Source organism: Scomber scombrus, chromosome 11 (assembly GCF_963691925.1).
Source record: "Scomber scombrus chromosome 11, fScoSco1.1, whole genome shotgun sequence".
Classification (NCBI taxonomy): Eukaryota; Metazoa; Chordata; class Actinopteri; order Scombriformes; family Scombridae; genus Scomber; species Scomber scombrus.
In genome coordinates, this window is record NC_084980.1 from 1,391,950 (window position 1) to 1,404,949 (window position 13,000).

General features: G+C 39.8%; 1 protein-coding gene across 1 annotated transcript; it reads right to left on the bottom strand.

The window, feature by feature from the left end:
* Positions 1 to 3,599: 3,599 nt before the first annotated feature.
* Positions 3,600 to 9,133, bottom strand: shhb (sonic hedgehog signaling molecule b). Its single transcript, XM_062429120.1, has 3 exons — positions 8,837 to 9,133; positions 5,801 to 6,062; positions 3,600 to 4,273 (listed from the first exon to the last, which is right to left on the bottom strand). Exons 1-3 carry the CDS (start codon positions 9,131 to 9,133, stop codon positions 3,600 to 3,602), a joined length of 1,233 nt encoding a protein of 410 aa, XP_062285104.1.
* Between the last annotated feature and the right edge of the window lie 3,867 nt (positions 9,134 to 13,000).

Below are 13,000 nucleotides of genomic sequence, written 5' to 3' on the forward strand. Positions count from 1 at the left end.
ACAGACAGACAGTTAGAGACTAGTTAGTGAATACAGTAGAGCATTTCACAGCTAAACACAGTGTGAACTTACATTTATCAGGTGGCACAAATGACTCCAAATGAATGATTGTGTTGCTCTGTTTCTGCTGGTTGTGTGAATATGCAATGCGTTGCTTACACATTAGCCATAGTATAATGCAGAAGGTACTGAGCCCTCCTGGGGTCACATGGCAGTAAAAAAAACCCCTGATGTGTAAATTTGTTTCAAAGATTTTGAAACCAGATTCTAGCCTGGCTAACACCGGTCCGCATTTCAATCTCATGAGATTGAGGTAGGGTCTGGCGAGGAGCCGTTCATTTCCTCGTATTTGAGGCGGGATCAACGAATGTCGGTCAAATGCTTCTGTGCGCTACAAACTTACAGCCAATTATATCAACGATAGAAGATGATGTATTCAGAGCCTGTAGGGAGCAGGGTGAACACATCCTTTTTATGAAGGAAATCATGTAGCACAAGTTTTTGTTCTATTTTCAAAGTGAACTTGCCTTCCAATTTATTTAGCACACAATCTATTGCTGCTTCGAACGGTTGCTGCACCTCCATGGCCGCCATGCTGGATGTAAACAGAGTCGCTCTACGGTCGTCATCGTCTTGAGCCCGCCTCCCCGTTCTGTGATTGGTTCCCTATCTAAGCCGAAGATTTTGTCTTGGTGGTCATGCTACGTTTCTGAGCAAAGTAGAATCTCGCTCGAATGAGAGCATGGATAAAACCAGGCTACTCGAATTCACTATCCACGCGTGCAATTTTAACTTTAATTTTAACTTCAGATATTTACTTATTTAATAGCATATTTGACAAAAGGGAAATCTACTGGGAGCGTGTGGTCACAAGGCAGGTCTATTTGCTGAAGAACAGAAGATGGCATGTAATCCATGCACACAGAGTGTGAATCCGAGGTCACGGTATCAAGTTTTTTATCTACCATGTGACTTCAGGGGAGCTCCATAAGAAGGTGACTGCATGTCAGTGTTTTGTTTGCAGCTGGTTTCTGCTGCCCCCAAGTGGCAGAAAACAAAAACACACACATAAAAAAACAAGAAATTCTTGAAGCATAAAATGTGTCTGTATGAGTTAGGAAATGGCCTGTGTTAGTCTGGTTATAGCTGACATGGCATGTTTGGCTATCTATTGAACTGTTGACCTCAAGTACTTCATTACAGACACTGATCTATAGTGTGGGGTGTCTGTGAGGTAGGAAACAATGCCAGTTTTCTACATGTTTGTATTTTTCTGAGTTTCAAGTTCAAATTTTAAAATCAAGCTAAGTGTAGTTACACTAGCTCCTGTTTGTCTTCAACCAGTAAGACCTAGCTCAAACAATTACATTATTGCTTCCTGCAGCAGTTCACCTTTTAGGAATACTTTTGCATAACTAACCTGCACAGAAGGAAACACCTGAGTAAGCAGTAATCTCTGCTCCACTGGCATATGGAAAACTGCAGTGTCCAAAATTTACTCAAATGCGATCAGCATTGTATTTATCTGTGTAAACCTTCCATCTATTAAATATCCTGATGATATATCAATGTTTTATAGCCCTTGAGTCAGTAATATAATACATTTAGGGAGATTGAAGTGTGGGCTGTCTGCCTGAGAGGCTATACCAAAATGAAGCAATGATTGCCAAATGTTTCCTCAGGCCACTTATTAGTTTGAGGTCAACATCCAGTGTATAAAAAATATAATTTATTGATGTCATACTTTATATCCATCCATGAAAATATAATTGGCCCTAACAGTCAGTTATAACAATCACATTAACTCTGCATTCATTTTGTAGACCTAAATATATGAATCACACAGCATGGCTTTTAGACTCAAAACACTGACAGATGAAACATTTTCATACATCACATAACATTCTGTAAGTAATACAGAGGAAAATTAATAAATATAAATGTAGAACCATCTCTCATACATAATATATACTGTGTTTGTATATATGTATCTTTAAAGGCTTGTGGTCATTTCAGTGTCCATTCATTGAAAAGGGTTCCAGTGTCTTTGACAACACAAATTAAAACAACACATTGTCCACATTGTTCTGCTCCAGATATGTCGTACATTAACACAAGATATGGCTTCCACATACCAGTCATGTCAGACAGACAGACAGACAGACAGACAGACAGACAGACAGACAGACAGACAGACAGACAGACAGACAGACAGACAGACAGACAGACAGACAGACAGACAGACAGACAGACAGACAGACAGAGGGCACACATTAAATAGTCAGGTAAGTGTCTGTCTGTGTCACTGACACAGTGCATTATGCCCTTATTTAAACAAGGAAGTCCCACTGACAGTCCATCAATATTCCCAGAAAAACAATTCATTAGAATGATACACATAAAGATATGAATATAACATATCTAACACCTACAGTCTTATAACGGAAGTCGTTTTAAATCATCTGCACATCTTCTTTGTAGCAGCCACATGTTTTTTACTTTATGTCGTGTTGTAGGAAGACCCCCAACACTTTGGAAAGTATGCATGTAGCCTAGCTTAGTACAAAGACTGGAAGCAGCGGGTAACATAAAACATAACAACTGCTAACATAGCTCAATCCAGAGGTATACCTTCACAGCTGTTTTGTTAATTAATACTGAAGAGAGAGGTAGGTAATGAAATATTCATATATTTCATATACATGACATATTTTCATGTAACTAAGTGTTTTAGTCATTGCCAATTTACAGGATGTCATTCTATGGACAAGAACAATCATGTGTTCTCTATTACCAGTTTAAGCACCCACTGTCTTATCTGATTATTCAATGTGATATTAATATTACATTAGAACATTTCATTTGATTTATGTGATATGAAATTATTAAAATTGACAATTGCAAACCATTAAACATTCTGAATGCTTGGTGATAGTATTTAACAGTAAAGGCCTGTTTACATATCAGTACCACCTGTATGAGACTACCAGCAGCTGACATTACAACTGATTGATAAAGGTGCGGATGCATCACTTGACTTCCAATCACTGATCAGAGATTGTTCAGCATACCTGGATGATAACCCTCCTCTCAGTACAGATAGCAACATTAACCTGGGTCCTATTTTTGTAGTTTTCGCCATCTTTTCTCTTGTTAATGATAACATTGGACTTGCTAAAGACATTGCAGAAATCTGGGGACATGGTGACATCAGTCAAGGAGGTCGGAAGGGATGATGGACACAGGTGTTTACTGTCCCATCTGACTCTGTTGTTGCAGTGTCACTGTTTCACTTTTGTGAGTGAAGTAACTGCTGAAAAGAATGATGACCAAAACTACAAAAAAATAAGTTGTGATAAACCAAGATTATACTGTAGCATATTGAGAGTTGGTTTGAAAAGTAATACATATGTGTTCTGCCTCAAAGAAGATGTGTTAGAAGTGATACATGTTTCTGGAGTGCATGCTTCTATGGGCTTACAGTAGCAGGCACACACAAAAGTCAGATATTTTGATGTTTAACCCTGGGAAAAGATTAGACCAAAATATGATATTCTACTGCAGTGTGAATATACAGTCTTTAAACCAGATGATATATCTCAGCTTTGTGGGTGAAAAGAACCGCTGTCCAGAAGCTGACTTCCCACATGGTAGAGGAGTTCCGGGTACCAGTGGACACCGTCAGCTTGGTGCACACTGCTGAGCTCTTTCACCATTCCAACCAGTGACGAGAAATAACGCCAAAGTCGTACTGGAGCGAATACCCAGTGTGCAAGCTGATGATCCTCAATAACCGCATAACAGGAGGCCAACACCTGGTCCACAATGATGGTTCCATGAGATGTTACAGGTGCGTAGGAGCCTTCATGCTGCTCCACATAAACTTGTCTCACTGTTGAGGGGATCAGGTGTCCGGGTCGGTCGTTCCCGACAACCAGAAGCCGCTGTCCTGGTTTTACATTACTGGCGAACACGGCCCTGGTGTCGCCTCTGTCAGTGCTGTTGTTGTTCAGAACAAAGACGAGATGAGCAGGAGTCAGCGTCAGTTTACGGTGCGGCTCCTCAGTCACTAGGACGTGGAACTGTCGTTTAATCTGTCGGTCCTGGTCCATGAACATCAGAAAGTCACTGGGAAGGAGATTTCCTTGTTGGTCAGCAGCCAGCACCCTGTCCCCCACCTGGAGCTCCTTCAGTGGTTTGATCCTTCCATCTGCCAGGATCACCATAGCAGAACCCGGAAAACAACCTCCAGACTTAGCTGCCACTGAATTTTCTGTAAGATTGACAACAGTAACGATCAATATATTCATGAATTATAATAGGAACAACAATAATAAATTAAGAATTAGTTTAATAGATGAGCAAGTTACAGTAAGAGCCAGGCCAACATCTTTGTACCAAGTGTTGATCAGCATTGTGTGAAGGAAAAGTGTTCCTATTTGATCCAAATGGCAATGCCTGAAGACGTGAAGACATGATCATAGTGAAGGAGAGGACGTGGACAGTCTCTCCTAAAAAAGCAGGAGTGGTTTGCTGTTCACCGGCAGCTTAAAGGTTGAGGCACATATCACATAACTAAAACTGGTCTGACACAAGCTCTCCTGAGAAGCTGTCCAATGATCCAAAAAGCACTTTGTATGTAAGTGGTTGCAAAATGTTTAGCTCAGGAGCACATGACACATTTGGCTACACCAGGAATTCCAACCTGGCTGATATTGGTCATGATATTGTAATGGTCCTTTTACATAGTATGCATTAACAGCATGACAATGTTTGTTGACAAAGTCAGCACATCAGGAGTATCTATGTCTATTGTGAAATGTTTGAGACAATTCCTCCAGCTATGTCAATAAAGTTTTGATCAATGATAGGAACACACTGATAACCTGACATGCAAGATAGTTTGTTACACAGAACCATCTGAGAAATCATCCATAGACATTTGGCTGTAAAAAGAACACATCATAAATCTGATCATTATTATGAACCAAGACCTCAAGTTATAAGGAGCATCTTCTATGATTTCAAGGTGGATTTACAACAAAGTATAGCTATCTTTGTAAAAGGTAGGTTCTGGTGAATGTAACAGTGTGTGTGTGTATGATGTCTGTGCTTTATGTTTTGAGTTATTATTTTGAGATTAAGGGGATTGTGATACAAATTGCATTCCTCAGGCAAAACGGGTTAACTATGGTTAAAGTATGGTTAAGGATCCATCCATCCATCCATCCATCCATTATATTTAGTTATATGGAGGGTTGTGGAAGCCTAGAGCCTATCCCCTAGCTTAAAGTCAAGAGTCCAGTCTGTCAACTTGCAGCTCTTTGGAGTGTTGGAGGAAAGGAACCCACATTTAACATCATGGTTAAGGTTGAGCAACTAAAACAAAATAGGTTTCTATGGGCTGTAAAACATCATCCACCATCTGAGCATCCACACCTTTACTATCTCACCACATAAAGGGCATTGCTTTCTATATTGATGCTGAACATTGGTTCTGGACATGAACTACAAAACTGTTCAATATGATTGTAATTCCTAGGTTGATTTCAATGGTTTTTACTCAAATACCTAACTAAATGACTAGCTGTGAGACATACACAATAAAGGGATGCTGTTACCATGTGAGAATATGTTTGATGTGACCTTGTAGCAGATGACAAAAATTAAAACATTTGTTTATGTGTCTTGTCTAATTCAGTTATGTGTTTTTAAATGACATACATACAAAAGGACCTTAAGGTATGTTAATGTGACTATCTATAAGGTCTCCACATAATTACAAATATTTTCCACCCACCTGCTTTCACAGAGCAGTGGATGTGGGCTTTGGACTCATAGTAAACCCAGTCAAAGCCAGCCTCCACAGCCAGCCTGGACAGCATGCCATACTTGCTCTTATCCCGGTCTGAGGTGGTAATATCCACCGCTCGGCCCTCATAGTGCAGAGACTCCTCAGAGTGATGGCCATCCTCATCCCAGCCCTCTGTGACCCGGAGTTTCACCCCGGGCCACTGATTCATGACTGAAATAGCCAAAGAGTTCAGTTTGTCCTTACACCTCTGAAAAGGGAGAAACATGTCATGAGAGGATTACTTAAATGAATGCTTATATTATAAATGACATATTTCCACACTTCCCAGCCAGCATGTCCATGTTGGTCCCACATGGGTTAAATGCAGGCTACATGGGTACTGAATGAGCATGGGCATAAACAGGGTAATCTGTAAACCCATATTGTTTCAGAAACATGGGCCCAACATTTGAAGCCCATGTGGGCTGGCTAAATGGGCTCCATTTAAGGTCCAGTCAGAACCCACTGTGGCGGCTGTGGCTCAGGAGGTTGAGCGGTTGTCCACCAATTGGAAGATTAGCAGTTCGATTCCCGGCTCCTGCAGTCCAGGGGCAAACACAGGTGGGGCCACCATGGAAACTACAGACAAACCCACTTCGGAACCCATATTTAACCCTTATGGGGCCCACATGGACATGCTGGCTGGGTTAGTAATGATAATCAGATGTTATTTTCATAGTTTGTCCATCTTTTTTTTGTGGTTATGATAACACTGTAACCAATAGCTGAGATACAGTAGCATCACTCGCTGAGAATTCAAACAAGAAAAAAAAACCACAACAGTCAAACAATTTATCCAGATGATCTAAATCACTTTAATTGGAGGTCAAACTGAAAATGAGCTTCACCTGAAATGTTACTAATAATCCCTCATTACACAGGACAACTGTGCAAACAATCACAGTAAGGACAGTTTGTCAAAGTCAAACTGGATATAGGTCTGTGAACTGTGAATGGACAGATGTTCACTTTCTTTTTCTTCATTATAAGTTTGATGCAACTAGACATTCATTTCCAACATGTCTGATAATCTGCTGACAAAAACACAAACATAAGTTATGAGTTGTAATCAGCTGTTATCTGTTATCTAACTGTAAACATATGATCATTAGGTCAGCATGCTGATATTTTTTTTTACTATTATTTGGTCAGTGTGAGATGCTGATATATCTGGTTATTTTAGCTTCATCCTCTTTTACTTTATTTATTTGCAGTTTGTTTAGAGACACTGCAAATCTGCAGACCTGAAAACTATCCCACATTTTTTTTCCTGTAGTCCCCTCACTAAATTTTACACTAATGGGCACATCATTTTTACACTCTCACTATAACTTGTAATGATAGATGATGATGATGCATACACTGCTCATTAACCACCATCTATATCTGTCTAAAAAAGGTTTGCATTTCTATCAGGATTAATATTTGTCAATACCAGAAGTTGGTGGAAATGACCTGGTTCATTTTCTATGGTAAATGTATTTTCTATTGCTATCTATATCCATATATACAAGCTTAGCTGGCAAAAAATTACATTATTAAAAATAATATTATAGCCATGTACCTCAATGTTTTTGTTTTAAATAGTAAAACATGACTCTTATTTGAACTGTAATAGCTTAAAAAATAGATAAATAAATTTAAAAAGTAACTCTAAGAAGTATCAAAGCTGTGTGACTGTTAATAGTCCAGGTGGAAATAAATAGTAGTCTCTCATGGGGAAAGTTTCACAGTGGGGAAATACAAGGTAGAGTTGCATTTGCCCAGATTGCATGATATTTATTATATGTTGATATGTCCTTGGGCAAGACACTTAACCCCAAAATGTTCCTGTTGCTGTGTCAATGGTGTGTGAATGTGTATGAATGGTTAATTTCCTCCTGATGAACAGGTTGGCATGCGTGGAAGCTCCTCATCAGTGTGTGAATGTGTGAATAGGTGAATCTGACATGTAGTGTAAAAATGCTTTGAGTGGTCATAACAACTAGAAAAGTGCTATATAAGTAAAGTCCATTTACCATTGATATATATATAGATGAATGTAAAGTTGTTCTGAAGTGCTCATGATAAAAAGGGGGAATCTACTGACGTGCCACAGTGTCTCACTTGACAATACAATGCACGTTTTTACAAAATGAGGTTTTGTATGCAATAGGAAAAATAATAATAATAGGAAATTTAAGTTGTGTGACTTCTCAGTCCTCCTCTACAAGGTGCAAGGCTTCAATATCACATTATCAAGAGCAATGATGAATGATTACATACCTACTGGTCATATTATACAACAGAAAATATTAACCAGCTTACTGCATGTGTGTGGGTGTGTGTGTGTGTGTGTGTGTGTGAGAGAGAGAGAGAGAGAGAGAGGGAGAGAGAGGGAGAGAGAGAGAGAGAGAGAGAGAGAGAGAGAGAGAGAGAGAGAGAGAGAGAGAGAGAGAGAGACGCACAGCCTATAGGTCTAATTGTGCCATCTTCAGCGCAGTTTTCCACTTTTTACATATTTATCTTACTGTTCAACTCCAACACACACACACACACACACACACACACACACACACACACACACACACACACACACACACACACACACACACACACACACACACACACACACACACACCTCTTCTAATATAAGCTTTCACCGTTCTGTACGTAAACGAATCTCACGCGCAATCTCGTGCGCCATGTGCAAATGGAGAATATGAAGAGGGGGAGTTGTAGATTTATTGACTTGATATTTCCTTTGACATATTCTGAAGTCACTGATAGTTGCATAATGGCAAAAATCTCCACGCGGACAGTAATTTATGAGTTCATTCATCACGGTCGACTGGAGTCAAACCAAATCACGTTTCACCAGTTAGACACAGAGCGATGTGCTCTTGTACCGCTTCACATCCAACTGTCACTCATCTGTCCTGATTGTCACATTTAATCAACTCCAACAGAAAGCTATGGGACAAAATCCATTTTGTTACCTACTTGTGTCATGAGCCGGTCTGCGTTCGTGTTCTCCTCATCTTTAAAAATGATATCGGGGTTGTAGTTGGGAGTCAGGTCTTTGAACCTCTCCGAGTTGCGGGTGATCTTGCCTTCGTACTTGCCGCTGGCTCCCAGGGTTTTCTCCGCCACGTTAGGTATGAATTGTTTCAGAGCCAGCGGTGTCAGCTTTCTGGGGGGCCTCCGCTTCCCGTATCCTCTGCCCGGTCCGCAGCCCGAGCCGGCGGACGCCAACAGCAGGCAGAGGGACAGCGACAGCATCACTCTCATCAGGACCATCTTTGGTTTACCTGGAAGATCCCGGAGAAGGTGACGGTGACTTAAAGTGATCTTCGTCTTTACTCCGTTTCTTTCCTTTTAAGTTTTTTTCCTACTACAATAGAAGCAGTACAGGTGCCATAATTACTGTGGGTCTGTCTGGCTCCCGGTCCCTCTCTCTCTCTCTCTCCCACCCCCCTCCCCCCGCACCTCTCTCTCTCTCTGTGACTGCCTTGAACACACAGATGATGGTGATGGAGGAAGAGGTTGGCAACCATGTATAAAGTACTCAAATCCTTGACTTGCGTAAAAGTAACATCATACTACAAGAAAAATCTATTTCAAGTCATAAAGACATGGTTCTAAAATATATGCAAATAATAGTCAGGAGCATAGCCAGGAAATAGTCCAAGTATTTTTGATTTATTAACAATTAATGTGATTGCAACCCTGTCAAAGAAGTAAACTATGGTGACTACTGGATATTTGTATTTTACTGTATTGGATAGTTGTCAAATTTGAATGCACTGAGTTTAAACATACTGTCACCTGTCTGCAATATACTCATCATGTGAGATAGAACTAAAGTCACCCCAACTAAGGCACAGAGGACATGACCTCAGTGCACTGACAAGGAGAACTTTGATAATGGATGAAAACACTAGCAGCCATGGACATGTTTCTGTTTTTCAATGAGCTGAAGAAGAAACAGAGTAGGCTAAAATAGTGCAGATGGGGTCAGGCTGTTTTTTGAAAAGTTGACATTTTACCTGATAACAGCTCCACCAAATCTGTATTTGAAAAATAACAGATAAACTAATAAATGTAGTTAAAGATGCATCTCAGGGGGGGGGGGGGGGGGGTCTTCTACACTAGTTAAAGGTTGGGCTGATTTTGATCTTTTAAGAAAGCTTTGACATCAGCATTTGGCCATCATGTAGAAATGTTTGGTCAGTGTAATAAATTAGGAGAGACCTGGACCCTGTCAGAAGGAACACTGGACCTTTATGCTCCCTCATGTCATTTTTTAAGTGCTTGGCTTTCAAATACATTTGTAATGATGTTGTTTCCTGTTATCTTAATAAATGAGAATGATAAAAGATTACATTTAAAAACCATACAGAGAGACAGGAGAAAATGCACCTGCAAAATGACTGTCTGGGTACACATGTGGAAGTGACTTACTTGTTCATGTAAACAGGAAAGCCCCAATTCTGACAACACTAAAATCCACGCTGATTAAATAAAATAAGATGTGAAATAATACAGACAGTCAAATCAGCAGAAGAAGCCTCAACTGAATCTTGTGCCTTCTGATGTTTGTTCTGGTTTGCTTTGGACTGGATCCTCGAAATAACACGAACACGAGGAAAACATCACCGTCATGCCACATTTCAAAGCTCGACCTTTTGGTTGAGCCACCGACAAGATGTTTTTTCATTGGAAGTTGATATAAAACCAACATTTTGACCTCTGACGTTTGAAAAATGAAGAAAAAAACACCACCATCTATTAAAACCCATATTACACATATCACACACAAAGCACTGAATCTCAATTCAGATTTAAGTGAACTTAAATAGTTCAATAACTTACATTAATAATGCTGTTTGATATATTTCTATATGAACAATATGTGTTTTACTTGGCTCTTTTGAACTGTATCAAACAGCAAAGATGTGTCAAAGAGCAAGGGATGGCAACTATGCAGTGAAGTAATCAACTGCACATTGATCAGAATCAATCTGTACAGTGGTAAGAACAAGGAAAATAATAATCACACTCAGTGTTTTGTATTGTTTGGTAGCCACAGTCTGATAAAGCATCTGTATCCAGAACTCACTTGCTGTCCAATGAATAAATGAATAGATGTTTTCTTGGCTGCTTGGAAGCAGCAGATCAAGCTGTAACAATGGCAAACATTAGCATCTATTTAGAGTTGTGTTTGTGTCCATCTGATGAATGTAATTTCAATATTCACTTTACTTCTTGGCTTTGATTGAATATAACCAAGAGAAATATCTGTCTCTTTAGCTGCTAAATGCTCCACTTTGTTCACCAGCTAGTAGCTAACTGTGTGTGTCTGCTGTTTGGTGCTGGGAAGGTAGTGTACAGTGGGATATCAGAGCTTTTTCACTGAAAACAGCTGGCAGCAGAATAGTGGCTCAAACAGTGAGCTTAAAGACTCTAACTCCCTGTTTACACCTGGCATTAACATGAGTCTCAGGTGGTCTGATTATAAATGGACAGCACTAAATACAAGTGTGAGTCTCCAATCACTCCAACTGCTTGCTGAGGTTGTATAGGACGCATCTGACCACATATCTTCTGTAGTGGAAATGCTAATGTGTCCTGATGCGTCCCCAGCCTGGAGGTAACAGGAAAACATGGAAGTTGTTTTGGTAAACGGTTGAAAGGATGAAGATGAGGATAGATGTACATGGTTGCAGTAATCTGAACAGTTGGAATAGCTCCTACATGTATATTAGTTCTTGAAACATTTTATTAGCTCTTTAGACCACAGCAAAAAACAATCTGGTGCTTGTCTGTGAGCTGGGCCATTTAACCTCCTTATGGACATGACATAGGCAGCAACCAAATCAGCTTGAGACGCATAGAGACAGGAGTAAACAGCAATGTGTCTCTACTGTCCACCAGTGATCGGATCACCTGAGGCACATGTTAATGCCAGGTATAAACAGGGCCTAAAAGAGCTGAGAGGAAGCAGCGTCAGGTGATAATTCTCCGTGGGTTTGTCACTGTGAATGACACCTTTCACATTAGTCGCTTCCTCCACTGTTAATATCCAAATATTGATAAATGATGAAGTTTATAAACAAAAGTGAAATAGTGATGCTAGTCTTTGGATACAGTATACTGACTCATTCTAACTTAGTTGTCACGGTTGTCGACTTAGTTACCCTCATAATATCAAGACAAATGTAATCTGCACATGAGGAAAATATAAGATATAAGATAAAATATTCTTTTATTAGTTATGTACAATGTTGCAGCAGCATGTGGATAGCAATTATATCCTCACTGTGAGGTGAGGATGAAAGCTCCAAAAAAGAACTAGTAAGTGGACCCTCTGTAAATATTGCTCTTTTGTCAATAAATATGGGGTTTTGTGACTCACAGTTATCACTCAAAAGTACTTTGATATGAACATTACCTGTGAAAATGTATTTTTTGGTGGAATATCAAATAATGTGTATCATACAGCCACTCACTGAGCTTCAGTTAGGGACCCGTTTGACTTCAGGACAAGCTCAGATGGAATAATTGATGTTAACAATGGCTCCATTTCATTAATTGTCCCAGTGAGCCATGCCACTAAGTGAGCATGAAAGCACCAGATCTGGCTCAGAAATGGAATGCAGCCATTATTCATGTCATTAATTCCACCTGTGCTTTTCCTGCTTTGACAAGTCAAAACGTCTGCAGAGAAGCGGGTGTTATTGGCTCCTGTCTCTCCTTTGTCACGCTGTATTAAACTGGCTCAACATCAATTAACAACAAATACAGAGGAACCAGGCATGAATTGTTAAAATGTTGGACTTAGAATTAGCATTTCCTATAATCCTGATCCTCAAACTATGTTAAGAGTCTTAAGTGGGGAATCAGGCTGGTTAGTGCTTTTCAGTAGGAACAGTCAGTTTGAGGCCCTTGCTCTGTACTGACACATACAAACACATGGGACAAAGGTCACTGAGAGGAAGGGAGGGACTAAGTATATAGTTGTGATGGAAAGTGTGTGAAAGCCTATCATTACTTTAATATTATAGAGATGAATAAAACATGAATGTATTTTTTGATCTTGATGGATTTACAGATAACTCTGATGAGTGTTGGGTGCATCATTGTAATTGACGAGTGATATCAAGA